The sequence below is a fragment of the Ictalurus furcatus genome, chromosome 20, assembly GCF_023375685.1.
Source record: "Ictalurus furcatus strain D&B chromosome 20, Billie_1.0, whole genome shotgun sequence".
Classification (NCBI taxonomy): Eukaryota; Metazoa; Chordata; class Actinopteri; order Siluriformes; family Ictaluridae; genus Ictalurus; species Ictalurus furcatus.
The window spans coordinates 20,361,117-20,388,229 of NC_071274.1; the positions used below are offsets into that span (position 1 = coordinate 20,361,117).

At 39.6% G+C, this 27,113-nt stretch overlaps 1 protein-coding gene across 1 annotated transcript; it reads left to right on the forward strand.

The window, feature by feature from the left end:
• The first annotated feature begins 754 nt into the window (after positions 1-754).
• Positions 755-26,934, forward strand: ahrrb (aryl-hydrocarbon receptor repressor b). The gene is made up of 10 exons (XM_053651456.1): positions 755-931; positions 1,383-1,424; positions 1,574-1,667; positions 3,688-3,869; positions 14,726-14,832; positions 16,263-16,352; positions 18,477-18,597; positions 19,709-19,842; positions 20,171-20,349; positions 23,285-26,934. The coding sequence occupies exons 3-10, from the start codon at positions 1,606-1,608 to the stop codon at positions 24,222-24,224; spliced, it is 1,815 nt and encodes a 604-aa protein (XP_053507431.1). The 5' UTR covers positions 755-931; positions 1,383-1,424; positions 1,574-1,605; the 3' UTR covers positions 24,225-26,934.
• The last annotated feature ends 179 nt before the right edge of the window (positions 26,935-27,113 follow it).

The window sequence follows — 27,113 nt, forward strand, 5'->3', positions numbered from 1 at the left end:
ACATCTCGAGTCTTCGGGTTCGAGTCGGTCGTTCATCACGTCCGGTATTGCATGGTGCATTTCCTATGTGGCGGTCGACTCCTGAACGAACAAACGAACGTTCCGAACCCGAAGACCCGAACCCGAATCATTTCTGTTTCCTGTACAGAACCTATGGGGATGTTGAAGTCCATGCCCTGTCAAAAATGAACGAATCACTTTCTGAGACAACTCATTGTTCCCGAGTCATATTAAAGATTCGTTCCAAATGACACATCACTAATCAAACACTAACAAGCATTCGGGACCGGATATCAGTCTCCCAAATGGGTTTTCTCACACCACATAATACTTTTAGTCCTGACTCCATGACTTAAACCTTTATTTTTGATCATGTTCTACATATTTTGCAGGTTATTTGCACAAATAAGAAACAAAACAAAATCGACCATTGCACCTTTAATACGTCTCCCAGGTCGAAGATTTCCTATAGTCAACTTGTTCATTTATATCCCGAGTAGTCATCGGTACTGTAATAGGCTACACCTACATTTTCATACATGTTGTGATAAATATAACTGTTCAAATGCTCTGAGGTAACCTGACACCGCGGTGCTGAGGCGCGCGTCCTGTCAGTTGTAATCCTACACCGGCAGCGTAGATGTGCGCGCGCGAGAGAATGTTCGTTTGAATCCTGAGAGCGTCGCGTGCCAAGCTCGAGCCTGAAACACAAGGATGTAACCGCCACCCTGAGTCGGGTATATAAAGCCCTCAGACACATCTGCCCGGAGAACCGCTCTCTGTTTTCAAACACACCTCTCAGATGTTAGCGGTTTGGGTTTTTTAAAGTCTTGTTTCTCTCAAATAAAAAGTCGGAACAGATTGTATATATTGTCCATACGCGAAAGGAAAGCAAGTTGGATGTACTTGAGAGTTTTGCTGTTAGAATTTGGTAAGTAAAACGCTTTTTTGTTGTTGTTGCTGTTGTTGTTGTTGTTTTTAAATAGATGCATAGATTTAGCTAAGCTGACTACAACTTCCTGAACTTATACTCTTAGAAAAAAAAATTAATATACCTTTGCTTGTCAACTGACATGGTACTCACACTAAGGTACCCCTTTTTAAAATCAAATCAAATAAAAAATAATAATAATTGTAATGTGAATATAGAGTACCTGTAAAGTGATTTAAGGACCACTTTTGCACATGTATTTAGTTTTAATTGAGTAATAGGCTTCACTTTCCAGGTAAAATTGCTTAAGTACCTTTTAGTTATGTAGTTATGGATACCACCCCAATGATAAGTACCCTTTCCTCCCCCCTGAGAGTGTACTACTAACTACACAGCTTCTACCATTGTCAAATTTGCTTTCTAACTTCATTTTTTTAATGTATACTTTTAGTTCATTCCAGTTTTAATATCTCTACTTGAAGATGAAATTCAGGTATGGTTCAAAGAGTCTACACTCTTTATATATATATATATATATATATATATATATATATATATATATATATATATATATAAACACACTTTTTTTTTCTTTTTTTTAGAAAAAAACAACTTTCATTCATGTTCATGTTTTGTGTTCAGTTTATAGTGTTTATAGCGACTGGCCAAACATCATGATTCCACCTGGAGAGTGTCTGTATGCTGGGAGGAAGAGGAGAAAGCCCATGCAAAAGCAGCTGAGTGTTTAAAACTCTTATTGTTCTCATGAGAATAGCCAAACATAAGAGAGTTAACTTGGCTGAATGCAAAAAAAAAAAAGAGGCGCTCCAGTGACGTTGACGTTCCTAATACTTTATACATGTTTATTACGAGATATTTCTACTGTTCGTGCAACAGTAGATTCACAAATATGGATGAATTTGTATTGCTTGAGTCATTTAAATGTGCAATAGATGATTTTTAAATTTAAATTGAAATTTCTTACTTGTACAAATAACCTGGAGGATATTTCGAACATGCTGAAAAAATATTGGTTTAAGCCATGATCTCAGTACAAGTGTAGTAAATAGCTGAGAAACCTCATTTGGAAAACCGGCTTGTTTGTGTTTATATGGGCCTCTTGTCAGTCATTTTTATAGACACATTTTCACCAGCAGAGATGAACGGGAACGATCGTTCAAATGTCAAACCCACGTACATAACCGTTAGCGATCTAATCTTGATTAAAATTAGTTGATTCATTTTATCTGATGGACCTTTAAATAAAAAAATAAATAAATACATGAATAACACACTGTTAAGTTTCTAATAGAGAGGTAATGAGTAGACATGTGCGGCGATTACGTATCAGACCAAGATTGCCTCGAAGTGCTGGATCAGTATTTTACGTTTTGTATCTGTTTTTTTTTTTTTAAATGTCGGAAATGTGTGATGTTGATAGAGATGACACAGATTGCTCCAGAAAGTAGGACATAGCACCATCACATGACTTGGCATAATCTTGCAGAGTCAGCACGATATCAAATACACAATAATACTCAGATCTATGACATTCATATTGGTTATAGATTGATATTGGTTATAGATTGATATTGGTTATAGATTGATATTGGTGGCACGATACCACTTTTTCTTTTCCGACAGCGATATCGAAACCTTATGAAACCTTGACTATGAGCTAGTATCGATGCCCATCTGATATTGTTCTGCTCAAAAACTACTACGCTCTACATTTGTACATTGTAAATGTAATAAATATAATAAAGTAGAAAGTATAAATAATTTAAAAAAATCAAAACAGTGAAGTGTTTTTATATGTAAATATTTCCAGATTCCAAAATATTTATTTTCCAATCTTTGACAATTGTAACAGGATCCGAAATCCGCTGAATTTTCTCAGATATCTGATCTGACTCCATCAACCCCCCCCCCCCCCCCCCCCCAAATCGGCTTGATAGCGATACTGGATACCGGATCGATGCCGCCTCTAGTATTTGTGCAACCTTACTTTATAAATCTTTAAGGAATTTTTTTTAAACGATTATTTTCATTATACTTACACCATTCAAGTACAAATTACACCCTCAGGAAAATTTATTTGCAATTTACATCTAAATTACAAGATGCAACTTGGTTAATTCACAAGAAAATATACAGTAAATATACAGTACATGTAGGATTTCTCTTCACAATTAACGCATATAAATTCAGCGAAATTATCCCGAGCCAGTGATAACAGGTAAGAGATAAGTGATAAGTGAATCATTTAGTACTTAAAGGTGTGAATAAGTGTTCCTGGGACTCACTCCAGATCCAACTCGACGCTGGCGATGATTAAAAACAGTTAAGAAGATGAACGAATGAGTTTTAAATAACTCCCCAACTTTCCATAGTCGGTAATGACATACATTTATCCTTGGTCTGTACCGTATTTTTTGTGTCTTACACACAATTAAGCAGTTTAATCTATTTTCAGATTCAATATTTATGTCTCTGCGTGTTATTGTTTGAGTATGAGTCCTACACTAATATAAAAAGATTAAAAAAAAACAAAAAAACATGAGAACACATCAGATTTGGATAATTTTCCTTGCTTTTGAATAACGATTCACAAGCTTTTTTTGGGGGGGAGGGTGTGGAACAAAACTGAAGCATCTGGGCGAAATCTAACTTTCACTTAACTCCTTGACATCCTCTTCTCCATCAGTGGTGGCCGAACGTGTATGTGACACTTCTTGTCTGTTTGGTTCCAACAGAAAACCAGCAGGGGTGAACCAGAAGTCGAACCCGTCTAAAAGACACCGGGACCGTCTCAATGCCGAGTTGGACCGACTGGCCAGCCTGTTGCCATTCAATCCAGAGGTCATCTCCAAACTGGACAAACTGTCGGTGCTGCGTCTCAGCGTGAGCTATCTCCGCGTCAAGAGCTTCTTTCAAAGTAAGAAAGATTACGCATCAGAGCCCTCTATTGTTTTACCTAGTTAAAGGTGTTTGAATCCGCAGCCTCTCTTTCGCCTGTCAATCACAACAAATCTAGCCAATCACAGGCATCTGTGAGCTCATGTATGCAGACGATGACTGATAGCACTTTGCTCAGAGTAATAGCCATAATATATAACCTACATCCCACTATGTATACGAAGTATACACACCACTTTTGTTTAAAAGTTTGTTTTACAGGCTTTGTAGCTTTATCTTTGTGACCATATAAGAAAAGCAAGCTATACTATACCATACTATACTATACTATACTCACTGCGTAGATTCACCAGATACACCAGCAATCTCTGCTGCTTCCTCTCAAGCTTGACTTTTCTTCACAATATCTCTAAAGGCATTTAATGAGAGGATAAGAGGAAACCATGGTTACACATATTCCCCCATTTTTTTTGCGTCAGAGAGTAAACGGAAACGCCTTGCAGCCAGGAACCAGAGTTATAACTGGGGAAGTAAAGAAACGTCGCTTTACCGCATCGTACCTTGGATTTGTGTCGCGCATGTGCATTGAGCATGAACTCTCTGGCCAGGTAGTGTGAGTGGAGAGTAAGATATTTGCCATGCTTACTGTGTATATGTATACCTACACGCCCATTTTTAGACCTTCTGTTCTCGTGTTCAGAAGACACCCTGGAATGTAAACAGGGAACCAAATAATAGAACAATATAACCACGCCATCTGGCCTTCTGAATATTATGGCTCTGATGGGGCTGGTTAGGTTAATGTTGACTTTGACATGGTCCTTTTTTTCTGAAAGATTTATTTCTGGAAGTACATTATTACAGTGGAAGGCCAAGAACTATTTTTTTTTGAGTGGAACATGATGTGTATATGTAGATAGATAGATAGATATACAGTATGTAAAATCTCGCCTTATTATTCAAGTATGTATCTTAAAGCATGTTTAATAATAATAATAATAAGTAGAAGAAGAATCCGAAACGTGGGTGTAACATAGGAGAGCAAGGATATCTGGATCTGATGAATCCTTAGAGTTTTACTATTAGCATGTTGTTGTTGTTGTAGCAGTAAAAGTTCCCAGTTTCACTTACGTCAATTCAAATGCACAGGTTGTGTTGTATTTATGTTTAGTTTTTCTTTTGTTGTTCTCACTCTGTAGTCAGATAAATTTGTTTGATGTAAATTTGCTTTAAGAGAGGTCACCATCACTGACAGCTACACGGTGCATGATTTGGGAATTTCCATGCTACTTACGTAAAAACCTCTCGTAAACATCTGTGCCCCAGACTGCACAATTTGTGTTAAGTAATACGTCCAAGTAGCTCTTACTGTGACCGTCTGCAACACCGATACGATCAGCACATAAACTTGCCACCTAAAATGTAATCAGATAAGCTCTGATTGAAGGGAAGATAGTTGCTCTTCTTGGACCAAGATTGCTTTTCCCTCCCTCAGTAAAACATGGCAATGCCTGGACATGCCTTTCTAAAAATGTGATCTGTACCTGAATATGTTTTTTGTTATGCAATTTGTGTGTTTTGATTTGTCAAACGTTTGGCACAAGCTGAATCGTGTCAGCACGCTAGCTAAAACCTAGACCAGAGGATAACGAGACATGGTTCAGGTAAGGAGTGGGCTCAAATTGCTCACTCTTACCAGTTTGACATCTAAACCTATGAAGAAACTCGTGAATACTATAATAACCCACAACCGGGGTATTATAAATCCCATACAACCGTTCATAATCTACCATTTACTAGCGTCCCACCATATTGGAGAACAAGTAAATGACTTGCCTTACTACTTAAGCAACAAAAAACTACAATTCCTTCAATCCTTTTTACTTTCCTAGGATAACATCGGACTCTCAATATGTCACCAGAGTCATAGTCAGACTTCTTTCAGGCCTAAAGTTAGGCCATGATGTTTAAAGTATGCATACGAAGTGCAGTACTAACCATGAATTACTGTTACAGGATTGTCAGGGCGACTCACAGCAGCTCTGGAAGAGCAGATCATAAATAAAATAAATCAGCATTGCAGTAAATACAAAATCGAAAGGAAACTGGATGGCAGAAATATGTCAAGTCACTGGCCTTGTCACCTCCAAAAATTTGACATCACATCTCGTTACCCATATCTGTAGTGAAAGCTGATGTGGATCCATACAGCACGTGTCTTGTTATATAACATGACGATAATAACCCATTGTTTTATCTCCCTATGGCCAGCTTATTGAGATGAAATTCATATTGCTGAACAGTTAAACCATTGTATTGTGGCATCACTGATTTGACTGAAATGCAAGATGGCATACTACATCATTTACCACATCAGTATATAATGATTTTGGGTATGTTAAAGCACTCGAATGAGAACTTTCAGCCTTTTAAAGCACTCCGAGCCATTGGGCAGAGGCTTTCAGGAGGCTGGTGCTTTGGTGTTTTGAGACCCCTACAATAATCCATGCATTACAGCACATGAGGGAGTAATTGAGCTCCACATGGAAAAGCTGGCAGCTGCCAAGATAAGAGACTCCTAGCACCGAATGCCTCTTGGGAAATGCTTTCCTGATTGCAACCTGGCAAGCCTCACAGCCTCCGGGTGATGTGTAAAGCAAAAGAGGAAGGTCCTAATGGTTCACCAACACTCTTAGTGCTCCTGGACGCGTTCGGAGAGTCCTGATCAAGCGCTCGTTCCCTCACGTGACAAAAGACAATGGTTCTGTCCCATGCTTTTTATATCTTGATAGTTATGAAGATTTTATGACCGGTTACTCCTTGAACAAAATGGGTGGTTTCCAACGTGAGATGTTAATGGAATTGTTCAGATGTCCCTGAGGCAAGAAAGGCAGTGGCTAAATTTCCATAAAATATAAAACCGAGCGTTTGCCCTACAGTCAACTCTTGTCAGAAATGAAGTAATGTGACTGTAATGTACTGTGTGAAATGGTACGAGGTTTGTAGGTACTGTGTATGTGTGCTGACTTATATCGAGCTGCATTACTGCAAACCTCCATCTCATTCAGGCTTAGTTATATTATATTTTTCAGTGCCGTAACTACAGCAAGGAATCAGATCTGCCTGATGTCAATTCAAAACGGGATTATTCATTTATTTCGTTCTTTTACCTAGGATGTATTCCTTCCTTGCCTAATTTCTCTCTCTCTCTCACTCTTATTTTTTGAAATAAAGCCAAGCCTCAAGCTCAAGAAAGAGCCTGCCGAAGTTGTATGTGAGTTCATTCAGAGATAACCAGAGTGAACAGATGTTAGAACGCTGATCCCTGGGGTCATAAATGCCCATGAAGGAATCCCAATTACGTGTGTGCTTGGCAGCTATTCCAACGCTCTCTCTGGCGGATCCTTACCGAGCATTGCGTGCAGATTAGAGGAAATTCCATCACAGCCTGCCTGTCATGCAAAACACTCTCGATTTTTTTTTTTTTTTTTTTCCTGTTGTTGCCTTTTTTATCGTGTGTCTGTGTTACATTCCTACCAGAGTCTGTTACGAGCTAAAAAAGAAGGTATGTCGCTGAGATTCGGCACATTCCCAGCGTGCAGTTTAGTACAGAGGGCAGAGCGCTGCCTTTAACACTCTTTCGTGAGAAATCCATTTGCCTTTATGCCCTGCATGCCTCCACCTGCCATTCCTGTTTGTGCAAATTGCTCATGATCCGCGTGAGATAGTACGAATTTTGAATAATTGTTATATAATTGAGACTAACAGCATTCAGGGGAAACTAAATTGATCAGGTTTATATTTGTTGGCAACAGAAAACAGCCCGTTTGCACGCAGTGTCGTGCAAACCGGCAATAAATGACCCAAATAAAGAATTCTAGCTGTAAGCTACGCTGTGTTGTGTGACAGCTGCTATTATGTACACCCGACGTTTCCTTTTTAACTCCCTCATTTGTTCCTTGTCAAGTTTTCTAATAATTGAGGGTAATTTAACCCGTTTATATAATATTTTACACATTTACTCTCTGAATGTGTCGCTGCTCAAAGAAGCACCGATCAAATTAATGTTTTGTGAAGATTCTTGATTTTTTTTTTTTCTTTCTCCCATTAATTAAATTTCACAGCAATTAGTGACTAGTGCACTCTTCCTCTAATTAGCTGCATTTAAATAAACTCTATTGGGCAATAGGTGTCATTTTTATTAGCGGGAGTGGGTGTTTGGAGAAAGTGCTGCTCCTATTTTTGTAGGTTACGATTTACACCTCTTCAACCAATTAAGCCTTGAACCCTGTTTATTCAGTTTCATCTGTGTACAATGCAATATTTCAGATACATTCCAAGGTCGTCACATGTACAAATAAGGTTTTGTTAGCGGAATGCAGATCCGCACACCGATTTTTTCAGTGCGTAGTTAATAATAATCCATTAGCTAACTGCACTGGGAATAATCCGAGCCAGGGATTAGAAACAGGATTAGGTCCGTTCTGAACAGAAACTATATTTCTACGATCCTGTTCCAGAGGAAACCTGTTAACATGGAATGAAAGAGCGTTTAATGGTTAATATTCTCTACATGTGATAGCTTACTAGGGTATAAATAAAAACCTAACACTGCATTTAAACAGAAGCATGTGTATTTATTTATTTTGAACACTTTCAGAGGCGATTTGTTGTTGGCGGAATCGTAGGACAAGGTCGAATTTTTTAATAGCACTGGGTCTAATGTCATATCTTCTCGTAGCGAGGCGTTACCGGAAGTGACGAATTGTAGACGGGAATTAAGGCCTACTGGGAAAATGTTTAGGTTTATACTTTCTTTAAAAAAAACAATCGCACTGGAACTGACAAATAACGTTAAACAAAGTTAAAATAGCGCTAATTTAACGTTTTCAATCTGGAACACTTTAAATTTTTTTTTTTTTTTTTTTTTTAAAGATTTAAGGAAATTTTGTTTTGTGTTTCTGATTAAGTTAATTTTCTTTTGGTCTCATTCTGTGATCTGAGCAAAAGATTAATGATTGGAATGAATGCATTAACGTTCACAGTACTAGTAGATCCCGACATGTTAAAGTGGCTAAAAGGCTTCAGAGTTGGTGATCGGCAACGCTTTGCGGCTTTGGTTTGCCTTTGAAAGATGAGCTTTATACTACTGTATGGTCCGTGTTTGACGCTGGTGTGCCCACACATCGATTTGTCATCTGTCTTTGGTGTACACACGTACGTTTGTTTGTATGTGCCTGCACACCTAATTGGGAATAAGGCCTTCTTTTTATCACATCACCAAGGCCAGTCACAAGGTTTCCCCTCAGACTGATCTCTGCGTCATGTCTTCATCACTAACCTCCTTTAAAGCTCATTCAGCAGGGTGCTCCCCCCCACCCCCACTTCCTCTTCCAAAAACAAAGCACGAATTCACCACATAAAGCCGATACGTTCTACCTTCGGCAAGACAGCAAGAACTTCACCGCCTGTTTCTGTGTGGCTGGCTCTAAAGCGAGCACGCTGGCCCTTTAAGAGACTGCGCGTGCAATAGGAGTGGAAAAAAAACAGGGCTTGCGTGACTGTAGCAGACTGGGCCCTGACCTCAGAGAGCCGCTTATGAAAATGATCTGTCCGTCAGGGCGCACGAGACCAGCCGTGCATAAATGAGCCTGCAGACTCGTACTCCTTCCACCTACTGTCTACTGTATCTCTCTCACACGCTCCTGAACTGTCAGTGCACAAAAATACACACATTACATTCCAGCCTATTATAATCCCATTGTGTGTTGTAAAGAGAAAAGGGTAGCTACCTGAGTGTAAAGCTGATCAGTCAGCTGGGATTAAAGCGTGCTTTACTCAGCCATGTGAGAGTGGATCAGCAGTTATTACTCTGCTATAGAAAAAGAGCTCTCGACTGGTGGTGTAGCTTCACACTGGCTGGGGAAAGATTGCATGATTGAGACCAGGCCAGGAATGCAAGCCATTATGTTGAAACATGGAGGAAAGTAAATTCATAAATCATTATTATTATTATGATGTCATCTGCTTATGTCTAGCCAGTAGGGTTAAAATAATTTATTGTTTGTGAGTTTCCCAATTAATTTGCTGTCAAACGTGTGCCCTAATCTAAACGTGTGCCTCGTTTTAGGAATAGGGGATATTTATTCCAGCGATAATGGGGTTATCAAGTAAATACTGAAGAGCAAAAATTCGAATGAATTTAATTTAAGGTAATGATGTACACAGTGCTCAATCAAGCTGATAACATGGAGGCTCAGACTAGCTACCCTGCCAAAAAAAAGGCATTGCACATACTATATTATAGGCTAACATCTGATATAGCTATAATACCACTGTTTTAAATTAGCGTGAGAACATACAGTATGAGATAAATCCGTCGTTTATAAGGGTGGTTGGTTGTTTTTGTAAAATGCCAACGACTCGTAACATCGCTTGACAGATTAGCTTGTCTGTCGCAGTAGCCGTAGCTGATGGCAGTACCATTCTCTCTTTAGCACAGGTACAATAAGCAATTGTACGAAACATAAACGAAACATGCTAACAGATATAAAAGCATCCTTATTACCTCAAGCTCACTTTAATGGACGAGCCCAGATCGCAGTGGCTGATGACGTAAGCAGAACGTAGTCATTTTCTTTAATCACAGGTCTACCGGTAGAGGATCTTCAGCATATAATCTGACATGGAGAACACACCATCCATCGCTGAGTATTATAGAATTCAGTTAAGATTTTCCTGTGATAATCTCGTACAGTGTGACGAGATCTTTTAAAGAAAGCTGAAATCACACGCTCGAAAACCAACACCGATTTAGAAAGATATTTAAGAATAAACACACAAGATATTTAAGAATAGTACAACTCCAATTCCAGATGATGAGATATTCATTGTCTTCACAATTTTACATTGAGGAACGTTATTCTGAAATTGTTTGACAAATTGTAGACGCAGTTTTTCGCAGATTGGTGAACCTCTGCCCAGCTTTACTTCTGAGAGACTCTGCTTCTCTAAGATACTCTTTTTATACAAAATCATCTTACTGACCTGTTCCTAGTTACCCTCCAGCTGTTTCTTTTTAGTAACACTTACTCTCCCAGCCTTTTGTTGCCCCCTTCCCAACTTTTTTGAGACATGTTGCGGCCACCAAAATAAGGCCAAAAATTACCTTATTTTCTTCCTTAAAACGTTACAATTCCTCAGTTTAAACATTTGATATGTTTTCTATGTTCTATTACATATTATTAACATAGGGGTTTATGAGATTTTCAAATCATCGCATTCTGTTTTTATTTACATTTTACACCGCGTCCCAACTTTTTTGGAATCGGGGTCGTATGTGGCGAGAAAATGTACAAACCAGAGGTTTGGGCGAGCACAGCGTCGGGCGACGGAGTCATTCAGTTTCTCTCGACGTATTCTAGCAGGGGCATAAACACACATCTGCTCATAAATCGTACGTCACGGTCAGGAGTGGGCCTGGTTTTTATTTCCATCGCCTTATCGAAACAGGTCAGCGGTGAAATGTTTTTTTTCTTCAAACAATGGTTTTGTGAAGAGTAGCTCATCCACCTGCCTTACATGGACCACCTGAAGATTTTGGCACTGGTTTCAGAGTGAATCAACACAGAGGCATGTGTCTTCAGAGAATTTAAAAAAGGAAAAAACAACGTGACTCTCATTGTGTTTCGTGTGAGAGGGAGGAAAAATGGTGTGCGAATGTGTTTGTGTTGTTGCGAGGGGTCAGTCAGGGAAAATAACAGATCTAAGACTAAACACTACTACCGAGAAAGCTTTTAACTTCAGCTCTTGTCGAGTGCATTGTAAAGGTTGCTGCTTACACACACACATATATGCATACACACACACACACACACACACACACACACATATACATATACACACAGTCACTGCTGTACAGGGGGGGTGGTAAGGAAGGCAAAATAGCACACTCGCACGCTGAGTCACAGAGTCTCTGCACGCAACAGGGATTATTTGAAGACGGATTTGGGAATCCCTCACTCACCCCTCCCCAACACACACAGACACACACAATTTTTCCCTAACCACTCATTTTGTATGTATTACATACTCCTACTTCTTTCCTCTGTTTTTTTTTCTTGTCCTGATGGTAAGCAGTCAGATTTAACATGAATCAGGTGAAATCGCACACACACCCCAGCTCTGCATATTCTCCACCGCCAACGCTCACATGCCTCGAATATCTTATCAAAACCCTCTCTGCTCTTGCCCTAAATATTTGACCGTATTTCCAGCTTATATATATATTGAGAGTAGACAGATATTAAACAAGCTGAATAATCAAATACCTTTTATCTAGTAGCTTATATGATTTATATTATCTAGTAGTTTATATGATGATGCAGGAAGCCTTTATTACCCTGTAGCGTGACTTATGAATGAGGGAAGTAGGGTGTGAAAGTTCCCAGTGTAATGAACAGATGTTTTGAGAGTTGTATCTGTCTATTCTTTATTGAAATGTCTCATTAAATGACTTTAAATGGCTGAATAACCAGTCAGAAGAATCACCATGCTTCCATTTTTAAAATCTGTTGTCATTCACACAGTTTCTTTATGTTAAATATACTCTCTCTCTCTCTCTCTCTCTCTCTCTCTCTCGCACTCTATATATATACATGCATACACACACACACACAGTTGTAATCGAAATTATTCAAAATAGTTCAATAGTTGCATATTTGTGCTGTTGTGAGGGATTCTATTCAGGGGGTTGAATAATTTTGAAACTGGAGAAGTCATTATAAGTTGCATGTTCAGTTGAATTATGGGAAACCACTCGAAGCATTCGCTGTGTTGAACTGTTTCAATCACTTTTGATTGATTTGTTCAGTGCAAACAGCTGAAAGTCTGTAAATTTAACAATAATTTAACTGCTTTGCAATGGGGGTTGAATAATTTTGATTGCAACTGTATAAATTATGACTTCTACATTATCGAGTCAGTACAAAAAAACATTTTCGATTCCCAAACATTAGTTCTCCAGCACAAAATTAAATGTTACAGAAAAATGTTTGTATGTCAGTAAAGAAACCAGACACTATTCAGATTAAAAAAGAAACAAAAAAAAAAAAAAACCACAATGAAGGCTGCTGGGTTTTGCTGCAAAAATAAGAAGCGAGTGCGACAGTCAAAGTCTCCAGAAGAACCGTGGCTAGTTCTGTAAGATGCTCAATAAAACTTACAGCTCATTTCCTTATAAAACTACACACCTTGTACCGGAAACTACTATTTTTATTTGTTTATTTTTATCACACCAAATATCGCCTTTGTTTCATTTTATACTGTTAACAGCTCTTTACGGTATTTATTTATTTATTTATTTATTTTGCTCTACAGCATTTCTTTGCATGTGCCTAAATCTTTTGCACAGTACTGTGTATATATATTACATGTGATACCTGCGTGAGAAGGACTATGACGCACGTCTTGACCGTTATTAAGAAAGAGGAAGTGAATATTTGACTCACATGTTGGACATTACACGCTCAGGGCTGGGACGTCCACTGAAAGATTTCCACTGCCTTTGAAAGTCAGAACAGCATATTTGTTGCAGCACAGATGCAAAATATGACCGTATGCATTTTGATGATTTGAATTACAGGGGTTGATTTATCATTACAGTTATATACTAACCTCCAAAAAAAACCAGAAAAACCAGGAGTACATGCTGTAAATTTTATACCTTACAAAAAATTTAAAACCGGTTACTTTTCGAACAAATCGTCCCATTTAGTGATGTCGAACGTGGTGAAACGTACAGGTGCGAATAAGAGCGGTCGTCTTGACTCGCAGAATGTTACCGAGTCTGCCTTGAAACACTAAAAGGCAGAGATCGACTTTTGTTTTCAAACTTTTGTTTTCGAATCAATTTACGCATTACTCCAAGCATATGCGATTCATCACAAGATGCATGTTTGTTGCAGAACTTTGGCTCTCGGCTGTCACGCTGAAACGAATGCCGTGCTAAATTATTTCCCTGGCACAATATGCTTACCTTATGTCAAGATCCGACACTTAAACGCATAAATCCGAGAATAATTGTACACTCATCCTGTGATTCGTTTCAAAGCAAATAAAGCGTAGGGATAACTTGTGAACCTTGCAGCTAACCTTTGAATCGGCCACAAAAATGTTTTAAATTAAAAGGAGCATTCCACGCGAAGCCCACAGTTTAACACGGCTCCTCACAAGGAGTCAGTATTTAGGAATTTAGCCCTTTTTTGATCTGCAAAGCAAACATATGCCACTTGACTCGCCATATTCGACAAAGGCACGCACATTTGGAGTTATTTTTCCCCGTCTCAGTCAACCGGTCACGGAAAGCTCTGCGGTAAGCTCTGAGAAAACCATCAGGATCTCTGAGAGGAATGGCGGCGAAAAAAGCGAGGGCCGTCACGGCAGCAGACCATGGTTCCCGTGTGGCCTGACATGTGGCCAGGAGGGTCAGGGTGGGGATCAATGTCTTTTTGTGTTGTGTGTTTTTGGCGTGGGAGACGCTCAACCTGCAGCGGCGTCCTCCATCCACACCCCAAATCTCAAACTCAAGTGCAAGTGGGTTCATCCAGTTTAACACCGGCTTCACGTTTTCACGTTAGCGCGTGTGTTGTGCCAACAGGCTATTAAAGAGTATAATCGAGCATCTCAGGAGTATGTGTACGTGGGAGGAAGATTTTAATTCACAGCATTTCAAAAGATATTCCCTGGTAAATTGCACAAATATTCATAAACCTCTCACACATGCTTCATTCCAAAAAAAGGTTTGTTTTGGCTGCATGCATGGAACCCATCTCTCTCTCTCTCTCTCTCTCTCTCTCTCTCTCTCTCTTTTCACAGCAATTCAGGAGAAATCAAGCAAAAAGCAAAGCCCTGCCTCCTGCAGCCCTGAGCCCAAGAAACACAGTCTAGGCAACAGTATTCTGGAAAGTGATCTTCTTCTTGAGGTAGGTGTGTGTGTGTGTGAGTGAGTGAGTGAGAGAGAGAGAGTCCTTAATCTACTTGTCCTTAGGTGACCCTGGTGGGACAAGAATGTCTGCGAGAAATAAGGAAACATTTAAGAAATGGTGAATATATCACCAGAAGCCATAAAGGCCAAAGAAACTGTGCTTTAGTTTAACATGAATGCATTTATTACATGCAATACTAGAGTGTGTTTGTGGAGAAGACCCTATCAAGGTCTTTAACATCCAACCAGTTGAGAGGAAGCACATAAAGGATACAATCTTGGTGTTTTCATCAGACTGTGACATGAAAAGAAAGCAGGCCAAGTGTGCTCTTCCGTCCATCTGTCCTTCCTTCCTGGTTTCTTCTCTGTCGCGAAAAAAGGGCTTAAAATATCTCCGTGTAACAAGATGGTAAAATAGTGTTAGGTCACGTGTCGAGTCGGAAGCAGACTCCTGTCTGTCTCAAGGTTCAAAAGTCAACATTAAAGACCAGTGCAGTTCACTGAACCACTTAATCCTCTGCATCAATCAAGGCTCAGTGATAGTATGCTGGGTCAGGTCTGTGCAATTTTACGATGGGATTACTCCGAGGGAACAGCTTCAGACAGAGGTTACTTTGCGAACAACGTCGTGCGATCGTTCATCCGTGTTCATTTTTCAATTTGAGGTCCGAGATCGCTGTCTCACTCACTCACTCACTCACTCACTCACTCGTTCACTATATAATACATACACGACACTAGACTGTTCTGTTTGAAGCAGCAGTAAGAGAGGCGCTCGCCGAATCACTAGTACGTGCACAGGAAACACATCACTGTGGTCTGACATTATATAAACAATTTCTATGTTACAAATTGCCTAGCAACCTGAAACCACAAGAACACAGAAGTGTAAAACGCTAATTTTCTGGATTAAATAGAGCACTAGGAAGAAGCTTTTGGCTTTAGTGGTCTCCGGTGTTTATCACGACAAGCTGATATTGAGCTGAAAGAAATCGCAGGTACATCGCGGCGCTTGTAGAAATGCAGAAGTCGCGGGCAACGGTCGTACATTTGACTTACCATCCAGGGGGAATTTAATTCGCTCACTGAAAATCTAGCTAACACAAAATGGGTGCACCCTGATTAATAGTTAATAGGGAACCAGTTCACTCACAGAAACAATAAGACTTTAAAATATATATATATATATACCTGCAAATGTAAAAGTTCTTGTCTCATATTCAATTGACTTATTACAGGTATTGAGTAGTGCACTAATACTGTATATATATTAGTTCATACATTTGCTAGGGATTTTTTTTAATGCCTTATTAAAATGCACTATTCCCTCTAGCAGTAATGTGGTTTTACATTCATAATATATTACTCTTACGGAATGAAACTGAGTATTGAGTGTATAATTTGTCCATGTCCTTTCGTTCTCTCTAGTCTTTGACAGGGTTTGCGCTGATCGTTAGCTCAGATGGTGTCATCTTCTATGCTTCCTCTACAATCGTAGAATACCTGGGCTTCCATCAGGTAAATATGTGCTCTTCTTTTTTTTTATTTATTATTATTATTTTTTAAATCTTCTTAGTCATGGGCTGATACAGAATGATAACGTATACACTAGTATAGGAACAAAATATTATGTAGATTAAACTACTGAACTAGTATAGCACTTTTCCCAGATTACAAATTTACATTCCTGTCCAGCTTTGTTTAAAATCAGACTGCTGACTGGTCAAATTTTTACGACAAAGTTGCAAGGTTGTGACCTGTTATATTTAATCACAAGTAACAGGTAGAGTCTGTTTAAAGTTTCTAATAAAATACTAAATTAAGAAGTCATAGCATCTGTTTATAGCCTATGAAACTTTCATTGCATATAAAGTCTCCCTGTTCTCAAAAGAATCAAAACAAAAATCATGTGTGGTTGTCTGTTTAAAAGATAATTAAAAAAAAAAAAAGAAAAAAAAAAAGTTGGCATGCGAGAGAAGTCACGTATTTTGTTTTTTTGTTTTTTACCCCAAGGTTACTTTACAGGTCTGTTACAGGGTTGTAAGTGTTAAGTTTCCTGGGCAAGCACTAAAACAGCTCTCGTAACAAAAGTAACTTAACAAAAGAGTCATCGGATCTGGAAGCTGATGGAAAATTAGATGGGATTGGTCCTCACTGGGCGTGCGAACATGGCTTCGCGAGACAAAGCGTCCAGAGCGGTGCCTGTTTCACTCAGGGTTATAATAGGGAAGGTTGAATATTTTACTGGGAGGTTGTTTTTTTTCTTTTTCTGTAAACAGAGGGTATAGCCATAACTCTGGGAAATGTGTGTGGTGGAATTATGCATGTGAACAGGGTTTTTTTCCATCTCTCTTTCTCTCTCTCCCTGTCTTTTTCTCTCTTTCTCTCATCATCATTGCATGGTTTTGTCTGTCATCATGCAGGCCGACCTGCTGTCACGCGATGCCTAAACAAAACTAGAGCTGTAGAAGCCCTGCCCCCACAGCTCACAGCAAGGAGGAAGAGAGAGAGAGACAGAGAGAGAGAGAGAGAGAGGCACGAGAACTCAAGCTGTCAGACAGACGCCCTGGCACTAAAAGAACCTTTTAAACACTAACACGGCTAAAAATAAACGAACGATCGTAATCAGCGTTACGCAAATGTGCACAGTAAACCTGCTTGTATGGCAGCTATTGAGTGCATTTACATGAATTATTCTGATTTTTTTTTAAGTTTCTAGAAGTGCTAGATAACATGCTATACTGTATATTGATATCTACTATGGTAAAAGACCAATAACCGCAGCAGGAAATTTAGATGTTATGACGACTTCTTCTTTGGTGGGTTTGTTGGTGGATTGCGAAACTTACTGGTGCATGCAACAAAAAAGAAAAAAAGCTTTTCTGACTTACTCATGTAGGAACAATGTTATAATACATTTTTTAAATTATTGCCAAAATATGTGTGTATATATATATATATATATATATATATATATATATATATATATTTTTTTTAAACAGGTATTTGCTTATTTTGTACATTGATTGCTAGCCACATGAAATATCTCGATCGGTAACTTTCAATGAGGGGGTCATTTGAGGTCAGTCAGTAAAAAAAACAGGCATAAAATGAATGACATAGATGCGATCAATGGGGTCCAAGCACCCTTTGCAAATAGTGTGCCCAGTGGGTGGTTTTTGCCAAGTTATGGACAGGTTTCATCACATTAGTAAATCCTGTGAAATGCCTGCAATACAAGATCAATAAAATCAACATAAATGATTTACTTCTACAATATGTTAAAAAATAAATTCTTATTATGCTTGAGAGTCCCAGGAGAGTGCCTGTTCAGAGAAAAATCCTTTCTCACAATCAGTGCAGAAATGGTACCAACAGAGTGAGTCCAACACGCACACACCTAGAGTGTGTGTGCGTGTTGGACTCGCTCTGTTGGCTTCCTGTTACTGACACTTGCAGTGTAAACCAGGAGAGATCCTATTGGCAGGCCCATTGTACACCACTCACCCAACCATGGAGCAGGTCAAGTGTGTATTACACTGCAGTGGCCAAACACAAAGGGGTCACTGACGCAGGAGGTTAAATGGGGTCAAACTCAATGCTGTGTGTGTGTGTGTGTGTTTTCCCTTCTGTCTGTGGCAGACCGATGTGATGCACCAGAATGTCTTCGATTACATCCATGTGGACGAGCGGCAGGAGTTCAGAAGACAGCTGCATTGGGCCATGAATCCCCAGCAGGAACACCACTCTCCCTCAGGAAATGGTGTGTGTAGTGTGTGTGTGTGTGTGTGTGTGTGTGTGTGTGTGTGTCTTTACACACAGGCAGAAGGCTGAACTGTGTATAGTTTATATATTTTGGTTATGACAGAATTATAACCAGGTAATATCTTTCGTGATGTAATCAGTTAAGGATCCTAATAAAAAGTAGGTTATGTTATTTACAACCCTAATTCCAAAAAAGTTGGGACGCTTTTGTAAATTTTAATAAAAATAAAAACAGAATGCAGTGATTTGCAAATCTCATAAACCCATATGTTATTCACAATAGAACATAGAAAACATATCAAATGTTTAAACTGAGTTAATTGACCATTTTAAGGAAAAAAAATAAGGTTATTTTTAATTTGATGGCCGCAACACGTCTCAAACAATATGGGACGGGGGCAATAAAAGGCTGGAAAAGTAAGTGTTACTAAAAAACAGCTGGAAGGAACATTTTGCAGCTAATTAGGTTCATTAGCAACAGGTCAGTAACATGATTGGGTATAAAAAGAGGATCTTAGAGAGGCGGAGTCTTTCAGAAGTAAAGATGGGATGGAATCTGGATGGATGCAGATGTTGCTCTAAAACCTGTATATACCTTTCAGCATTGATGGTGCCTTTCCAGATGTGCAAGCTGCCCATTCCATAGGCACTAATGCACTCCCATACCATCGGAGATGCAGGGTTTTGAACTGAGTGCTGATAAAAAGCCGGATGCTCCCTCTCCTCTTTTGTCCTCTTTAGTTTAGAGGACACAGCATCCATGGTTTTTAAAATGGAGTTTAAAATTTCGATTCGTCTGACCACAGAATGAGATTTGCAAATCATTGCATTCTGTTTTTATTTACATTTTACACAGCGTCCCAACTTTTTTGGAATTGGGGTTGTACTTTGGGCTAGACCGCCGTCTCACATCTTATATTGCATCCTGTATTACATGATACTTCTCTGTTATCTCGTAAAGGTTTTTACAGGAATAATCCATATTAAATAGGCAAGATTTTTAATAACGGTCCACATTTAGACCGCACCATAAAAAATCAAATGTATGCTAATGAACGAGTAGAATATTTTTATTCATTACTTTCTGCATTCGAATTGTGCACGCGTAGATGAAGACTACATGGTAAGAAGTCTGTTTAACGCTCAAGAGCTAAACGGCGTCCCTCCGGAACTTTCTCCATTCCTCACTCGCTGCTTCATCGCTCGAGTACGCTGCCTGCTCGACAACAAATCCGGCTTCCTGGTGAGTCACTACAGCGAGTGTGCCCATATAGTATCATTTTGATGTCAGGCATTGTGAATTGTTATTGGTATAGAAGTCATCTTTAATGTGCCATGACAGTCCTACAACATATGCATCATATCATTACATTTGTACTTTCCTTAAAAATTAGCAGTACATGCTCAGTTCCTGTCAGAGAGGCCTATCGTGCTGCGTAACGTTCTAAATGTTTTGACACTAGGAAGAAAAATACCACGCAATGTGATCCAGATCTTAACCAGAATCATCTTTATGTTTGTCGTTTTGTTCGTCACACGCTGTCTGATATCTTTTCTTCTCTCTCCTAAAGAGGATGCAGTTTCAGGGCAGTCTGAAGTTCCTCCAAGGCCAGAAGAGGAAGAGTAAATCCGGAGCTTTGATGCCGCCTCAGCTGGCTCTGTTCTGTGTGGCCGTGCCGCTTGTCCTGCCCTCCATCACCGAGCTGAAGATGAAGGGCATGATGAGCAAACAGAAAGGCTCCAACATCAGGTTCGTACTTCAAGCAGGAGTATCTCATAGCTCATTTGCATGTAGTGAGATACAAGTAGATATAGAGTTTGTGTAAATCTAATTTTTGCCTTTATGGACTTCATGGGTATTAGTATTCTCTCATTCATTCCTACTAAATCATTTTGCTGAATAACCCTATCCCTAACCCTAAACCTACACACACACATTATCTACGAGCAGTGCTTTAGAGCTTTGACAATTTTCCTATGTATGTGATGGAAATTAAATTATGAGTAACATTTTACACATATCATATCAAACATTTCCCCCATTTGACTAATAGATTAACTGTTTTCATTATTTTATATAAAAATGATAGTGGACACTGCTAAAAATACCTTAGTTAGTTAGAAAATAAATGTCCACATACAGGCCATATACATATACAGTCATGGGAAAAGGAAAGTCCACCCTCCTTCAGTTTTATGTGTATTATTGTGTGTATATATACAGTATCTATTGTGTAGTCCTCAACAACTTCTAGAAACAAACAAATAACCTCAGGTGACAACAAAAAAAACTTTGAAATGTAGTCATTATACCCTGCTGAAACCAGATGGTGAAAAAAGAAGTACACCCTATAATTCAGTAACAGGTTGAACCACCTTTAGCAACAATAACTTGAAGTACACAGTTTTCTGCAGGAGTTTATCAGTCTCTGAAATTTTGGCTTCAGTTAATTGGTGTTTGAACCCAGCTTAAGCTGCTGGACAGATGGACTCACATTTGTCTCAAGAATATTCTGGTATAAAGTGGAATTCATTGTTCTCTCAGTGACTATGTTTACACGGACAGCAGTAATCTAATTATGGATCTTACTCTGAGTAAGACAATATTGTGATTAAGGTGTTTACATGAGTCGTTTTAGAATACTCCTTTCATTTACCCGTTTTGCATGTTATAGACATACATAGTAACATAGTTACATAGTTCGATTAACGGCACACGTCGTTACGTCACCGCGCCACACTGTCCGACGTTCCTGCCAGAATTTCACGTATCAACATACAGTTCGTCTTCATTATGGTACCGTATACAGTTTTGGATGTTTTTATTGAACATTTTTACGGACGCTTCAAGTGTGGTTAATTATTTGTCATGCTGTATGTGCAAATAGACGACTGCTTGAAACCATGGGCTGCGTCCCAAACCGCGTACTTAGCTACTATATAGTAGCCGAGTTACATGTATTTCGTCTACTACATGCCTATAGTAGGCAAGTACGCGGTTTGGGACGCAGCTCTCTTGTTTGCCGTAAAACGGTTGAGCACTGCCGTGTGTGATCTTGTCCTCCCACACGACGTTAATAATGTGATTAAGGTGTTTACATGTCTGTAATGCACTTCCATAATGCGACTAAAACAGGAGTCCTCCACATGTCTTAATTCGATTTGTGTTTACTTCGAGTATGACCTTAATCGGATTAAGGTAATTAAAAATGGCTGTTTACATGGTAGTTTCTTAATCAGAGTATTGTCTTAATTGGGTTAATATTGGATTATCGTTGTCCATGTAAACGTACTGAGTCACTGCACGTTTCCCAGGTCCTGTGGCTGCAAAACAAGCCCAAATCATCACCCGTCCACCTTCATACTTTACAGTTGGTATGAGGTGTTTCTGGTGATGTGCCTTGTTTGGTTTTCACCGTGTTTGGTTTTCATGCTGTGTATGATGTCCAGACAGCTCCACCTTGGTCTCATCAGTCCAAAGGATATTGTTCCAGAATGTTTGTGCTTTTTTCAGATGCAAAAACTTAGATGCATGCCTAAGTCATGCTGGCCATTATTGTTTTTGGAGAGAAGTTGCTTTTTTCTAGCCACCCTTCCATGAAATCCGTACTTCTTCAGTCTTTTTATGATTGTAGTGTCATGAACCTAAACATGGGCCTGTAGGTCACATGATGTAACTCTTGGGTTTTTCATTATATATCTGAGCAGTAACCGCCTGAGCTTGGACTGAATTTATTGGGACGATTGGCAGCTGTCTTGAAGACGCTCCATTTGTAAACAGACCTTCTCACTGTACAATGGTGAATTTCAAATTGTTTGGAGATGGCCTTATAACCCTTCCCAGATTGATGAGCAGCAACAGTTGCTTCTCTGAGGTCATGGCTGATGTCCTTTCTTCTTGGCATGACATAGACACACAGCTGAGTGCTCAACAACACCAAATGACAAAAGTTCTGCTTTTATATAGGTAGTCATACTTCTTGATGATTTACTAAGCTTAGTAACACCTGGCTGCTAATTACTCGCTTAACGTGTGTGGAAGAAGGAAGGGTGTATTTATTTTTTCCCACCTAGGTTCTGAATGTTGGTTTACTTTTTGGGATAAAATGACTAGATATTGAAATCAGTTGGGGTTTTTTTTTTTTTTGGTGAGATTATTTCTTTGTTTCTAGAAGTTGGTAAGGACTACACAATCGTTATTTAGGCCCTGATCAATAAAAACATAGAATTGAAGGAGGGTGGACTTTCATTTTCCCATGACTGTAGTGTATCACGCAGTACCGCAGTACATCTAGTACGCGCTCATGTTGATCAGCATGGACTTTCGTTGTCCCGTAAGCTTCATATCTGACAGACTGGTCCTGCCTGCATGAGAGTAAAAACGTCCCAACGCACACTGGAGATTATCAGGGGGCCATGATAGATAAGGGCCAATGGGGGAATTTCAGGATTTTTAACAACCACAGAGAGTCAGGACCTCGGTTTAACGTCTCATCCGAAAGACTGATATAAATCTAAATTTATTTGCCTGCGTTAAGCACATACAGTTGCTTGTTTTTTGTTGTCTAAATATGATTAGATACTATATGAAACCTAAGATCCATTCACCATAAAGATAAGGTGGTTTAGATCTTGTTGTGTCTTAGTGTATACATGCTATATTTGAACCGTTTTAAATGTTGCAGTGAAAAGAGGCACCACATTTCTCGCACCTCTTGTGACGTTGACGACATGAATCTTAACTGGCACAGCGGATCGTGGTCGGCTCTTACCAAAGAGGGCATCCAATATAAAGGTGAAGGTCTGTACGTCCAGGATGAGCCCCTTAACTTCTGCATGTCCTCTATGGCGGCCCATAAAGTGCAGCCTACGCAAAGTCCCTGGGACTCTCGGTGTCACTCTGCCTCACAGGGCGGATACTTCAGCAGCAAATTGGGGAAGCAGGTCCAGTCCGGAAAATTCCGCTTCTCCCCAGGTTGCGCTGCTGCGGCGATGTCCCAGTGTAAGCAGTATGGACTCGGTGATAAGGACGGGTACTGTGGCTACAGGAAGACTGAGAGTACTAGATACACGGGCAATAATGATTGTTACAACAACCTCCTGCTGCCCGAGACCGCCATAAAGACGGAGCATGACTCCGACTCGGAGAACGGATGCAGCATATACGGCACGCCCCATAACGGCGCCTGGCGCTACAGCACACCCTTCCCAGACGCACACCAGGTGAAAACAGAGGCAGACTATGATGAGTATTATAGCAAACCTAGCATCACAAATATCTCCAGCATCAACGGACACCACAAATATCCCTACACAGGAGCGGGAAGGCCGCTGAAATGCGTCCTTAATAAAGACCATTCTGATCCTCACAGCCTCCAGGATACAAACTGCCACGCGTACACGAACAGCTCTGAGTCCAAGGTCTTTATGCAGCCCGACTACAAGCTCAGCTACGAGGTGAGGAACCACAGTCTTCTTCACCCCATCAAAAGAGAACCCGTTGACTCTCTGCCCTGGACTGAAGGCAGCCATGATGTTATTCAACAACACGTGGACAGAAATGAGGCAAATTGTGCACTGAACACAGTGGTGCACAAAACCAGCGCCTATTTGTATATGCAATAATCATCAGTGCCAAATGCTACATTTCGATGCTCAGGTAGATGTCTTATTATAGATAGGTGTTATGACACTTGTTTTTAAGGGCTAGTTCTCTATTATGGCACTTTAAAAGACGACAGAGTATTTTGTAAGTAATATTTGTAGCATAACCTTTGCAGTTACCTGGTATGGAATTTTACATCATATACATTGCATATTTCATTTATCGCATCTTCCGACAGCCTGGTTTTAAAAATGTACAGACCACAAAAAGAAGGGACAGTCCCTTGGTTAAGAGATTACACTATTTATACCACATTGAATTCTCCATTCTGATCGGTCAGAAGATGTTGAACTCTTCCGTGCACTCTTTCTAATGCGTTATTGTTTCTATAGTAACAACTCATTCACAGGGACTTGCGTGGCAGACATTCCACATGATCTAAGACTAATAATAAATCGATTTATCGAAAAATGTGCTGTTATTTAACAAACAAAAATATAGAGTCATTCATATCATATATGATCTGGCGTCTCAAGGGCGCACCGTGGTTTAGTGGTTAGCACATTCCCCTCACGCCTCCAGGGTCGGGGGTTCGATTCCCACCGCTGCGGGGGTTTCCTCTGGGTACTCTGGTTTCCTCCTCCAGTCCAACGACATGCATAGAAGGCTGATTGGCATGTCCAAAGTGTCCGTAGTGTATGAACGTGTGTGTGATTGTGCCCTGCAATGGATTGGCACCCCGTCCAGGGCGTACCCCGCCTTGTGCTCCATGCTTCCTGGGAAAGGCTCCAGTTTCCCCGTGACCCTGAAAGATAAGCGGTATAGAAAATGGATGGATGGAAGGTGTTTCACGGGTCAACGATGAGATGTAAAACAGTATTCTGCATCGATAACAATTACGGCTTGTTCTGTCATTTTGAATTGGTAAGATTTTAGGACAAAAACCTAATTCTGGGATTTTTTTTTGGTTTTGGATGGGTTTTTTTTTTTTGGTTTCTGAAATAAAGTTAAAAACAAGCTTTGATTTGAAGGTCTCAGACAGAGGATGATGCACGTGCTACAATCAGCTGAAAAGTGTCCTCTGCTTCTGTATCGTCTGATCAAGAGCACCATTTCATCCAAGGACGAAGATGCTCGTGGCGTCAGATTTGCATGTGCGTGCCAGCGTGCATGTGACAGTGTACATTTGTGTGTGTGTGTGTATTTGTATATTATCATGCTGCAATGGGAAAAAAATTATTGCCTTATGTCTGAATAAATGTCCTAATTTAACCTTGTCTAAAAAGCTTTTCTTTTTTAAAATAGAATATAAATATTGATTAAGATAATATTGAGATCACTAAAAAGCTGAAAGTTAAGCTCTTAAAATTTTTTTTTTTTTGGAAAGTGATTAAATGGTGGCGCAAGTCCCCTTTATAAATATGATGACATTTTTATGGTCGAAACCTTAAATCAGTTCAGTTGTACTGAAAAGTTTTTGTTGTTTAAATTCATTTTTATTAGCATTTCCCTTTATGATTCCAGTGAGCTTATTTCACTTAGTTTTCATCACCTTGCATTTTATTTCTCTTTTGTATATATTTTTTAGACATTTGAATTAAAAAGGCTGAATTGCTCAGTGGAAAGTACACTATTTCAACACGGTGTGGATTTGTATTAAGATAATGATGGATCTCCAGTTTGTTGTATGTAATATTTTTTTTTTTCTTTGACATATACCATAACATATAATGTAAATAATAAATGAGTAAATAAGGACATGTTGGAGACTACATGCAGCCTACATGCCCGTATCATTAGATAGGCTTATACTAGACTCTATTAATTACATATTTGGGTCACAGGTAATATATTGGTATAATGATACCGTACCATATCGTTAGTATTGATAATGTCAGTGTGACTGCTGTGCTGAAAAGTCCACCACCCAAGTATTTATTCATTAAAACATATGAACATTAGTGAGTCGGCGCTATTAAGTGAACCGGCTAGAGATCTGACTCGCATAATACGTTATTTTAGTAGGCGCAGGCAATCATAATATTACATTTATATCAGGATAAATGGAACTTAATATCCTTTCTTCTTAATAAGGCACAGACACATCCATCCGTCCACCCATCCATCCATCTTCTATACCGCTTATCCTACAGGGTTGCGGGGAACCTGTAGCCTATCCCAGGGACCATGGGGCACAAGGCGGGGTACACCCTGGAAATGGTGCCAATCCATCACAGGGCACAATCACATACACATTCACACACTCATTCATACACTACGGACACTTTGGACACGCCAATCAGCCTACCATGCATGTCTTTGGACCGGGGGAGGAAACCGGAGTACCCGGAGGAAACCCCCGCAGCACGGGGAGAACACGCAAACTCCGCACACACAGGGCCACGGTGGGAATCGAACCCCCGACCCTGGAGGTGTGAGGCGAAGACACAACAGGCACAATTACATTAACGCATTGATGTTGTTTACTATATTAGTCTGGTCTGGTTTGCGAAAGAGTCGGCTCTTTACACTGGCTCTTTTAGGTGAGCGTTAAGAGCTGACTTATATGAGCCGGTTTTTTTGTTTTTTTAAACCCCCATCAATTTATCATAATAAACGAAAACATATCTTCGTAATGAGACACATACAAGCGGTTACTGCATTAACCACTTGTATGTGTTTCATTTCGGAGATATGTTTTCGTTTATTATGATAAATTGACGGGGGTTAAAAAAAAAACCGGATGCTTGCTGTATTATTGATGTGTCGTTCCCAAATGAGTCGGATCTTTGCTCCGGATCTTTTAGCCGAATCTTCAGAGTCAACTTGTCAACATATGCCGTTTTTTTTGTTCTGTTTATTTTTTGAAGGCAGTTTAATGAAACACAGATACAGCATTTCACATTTGT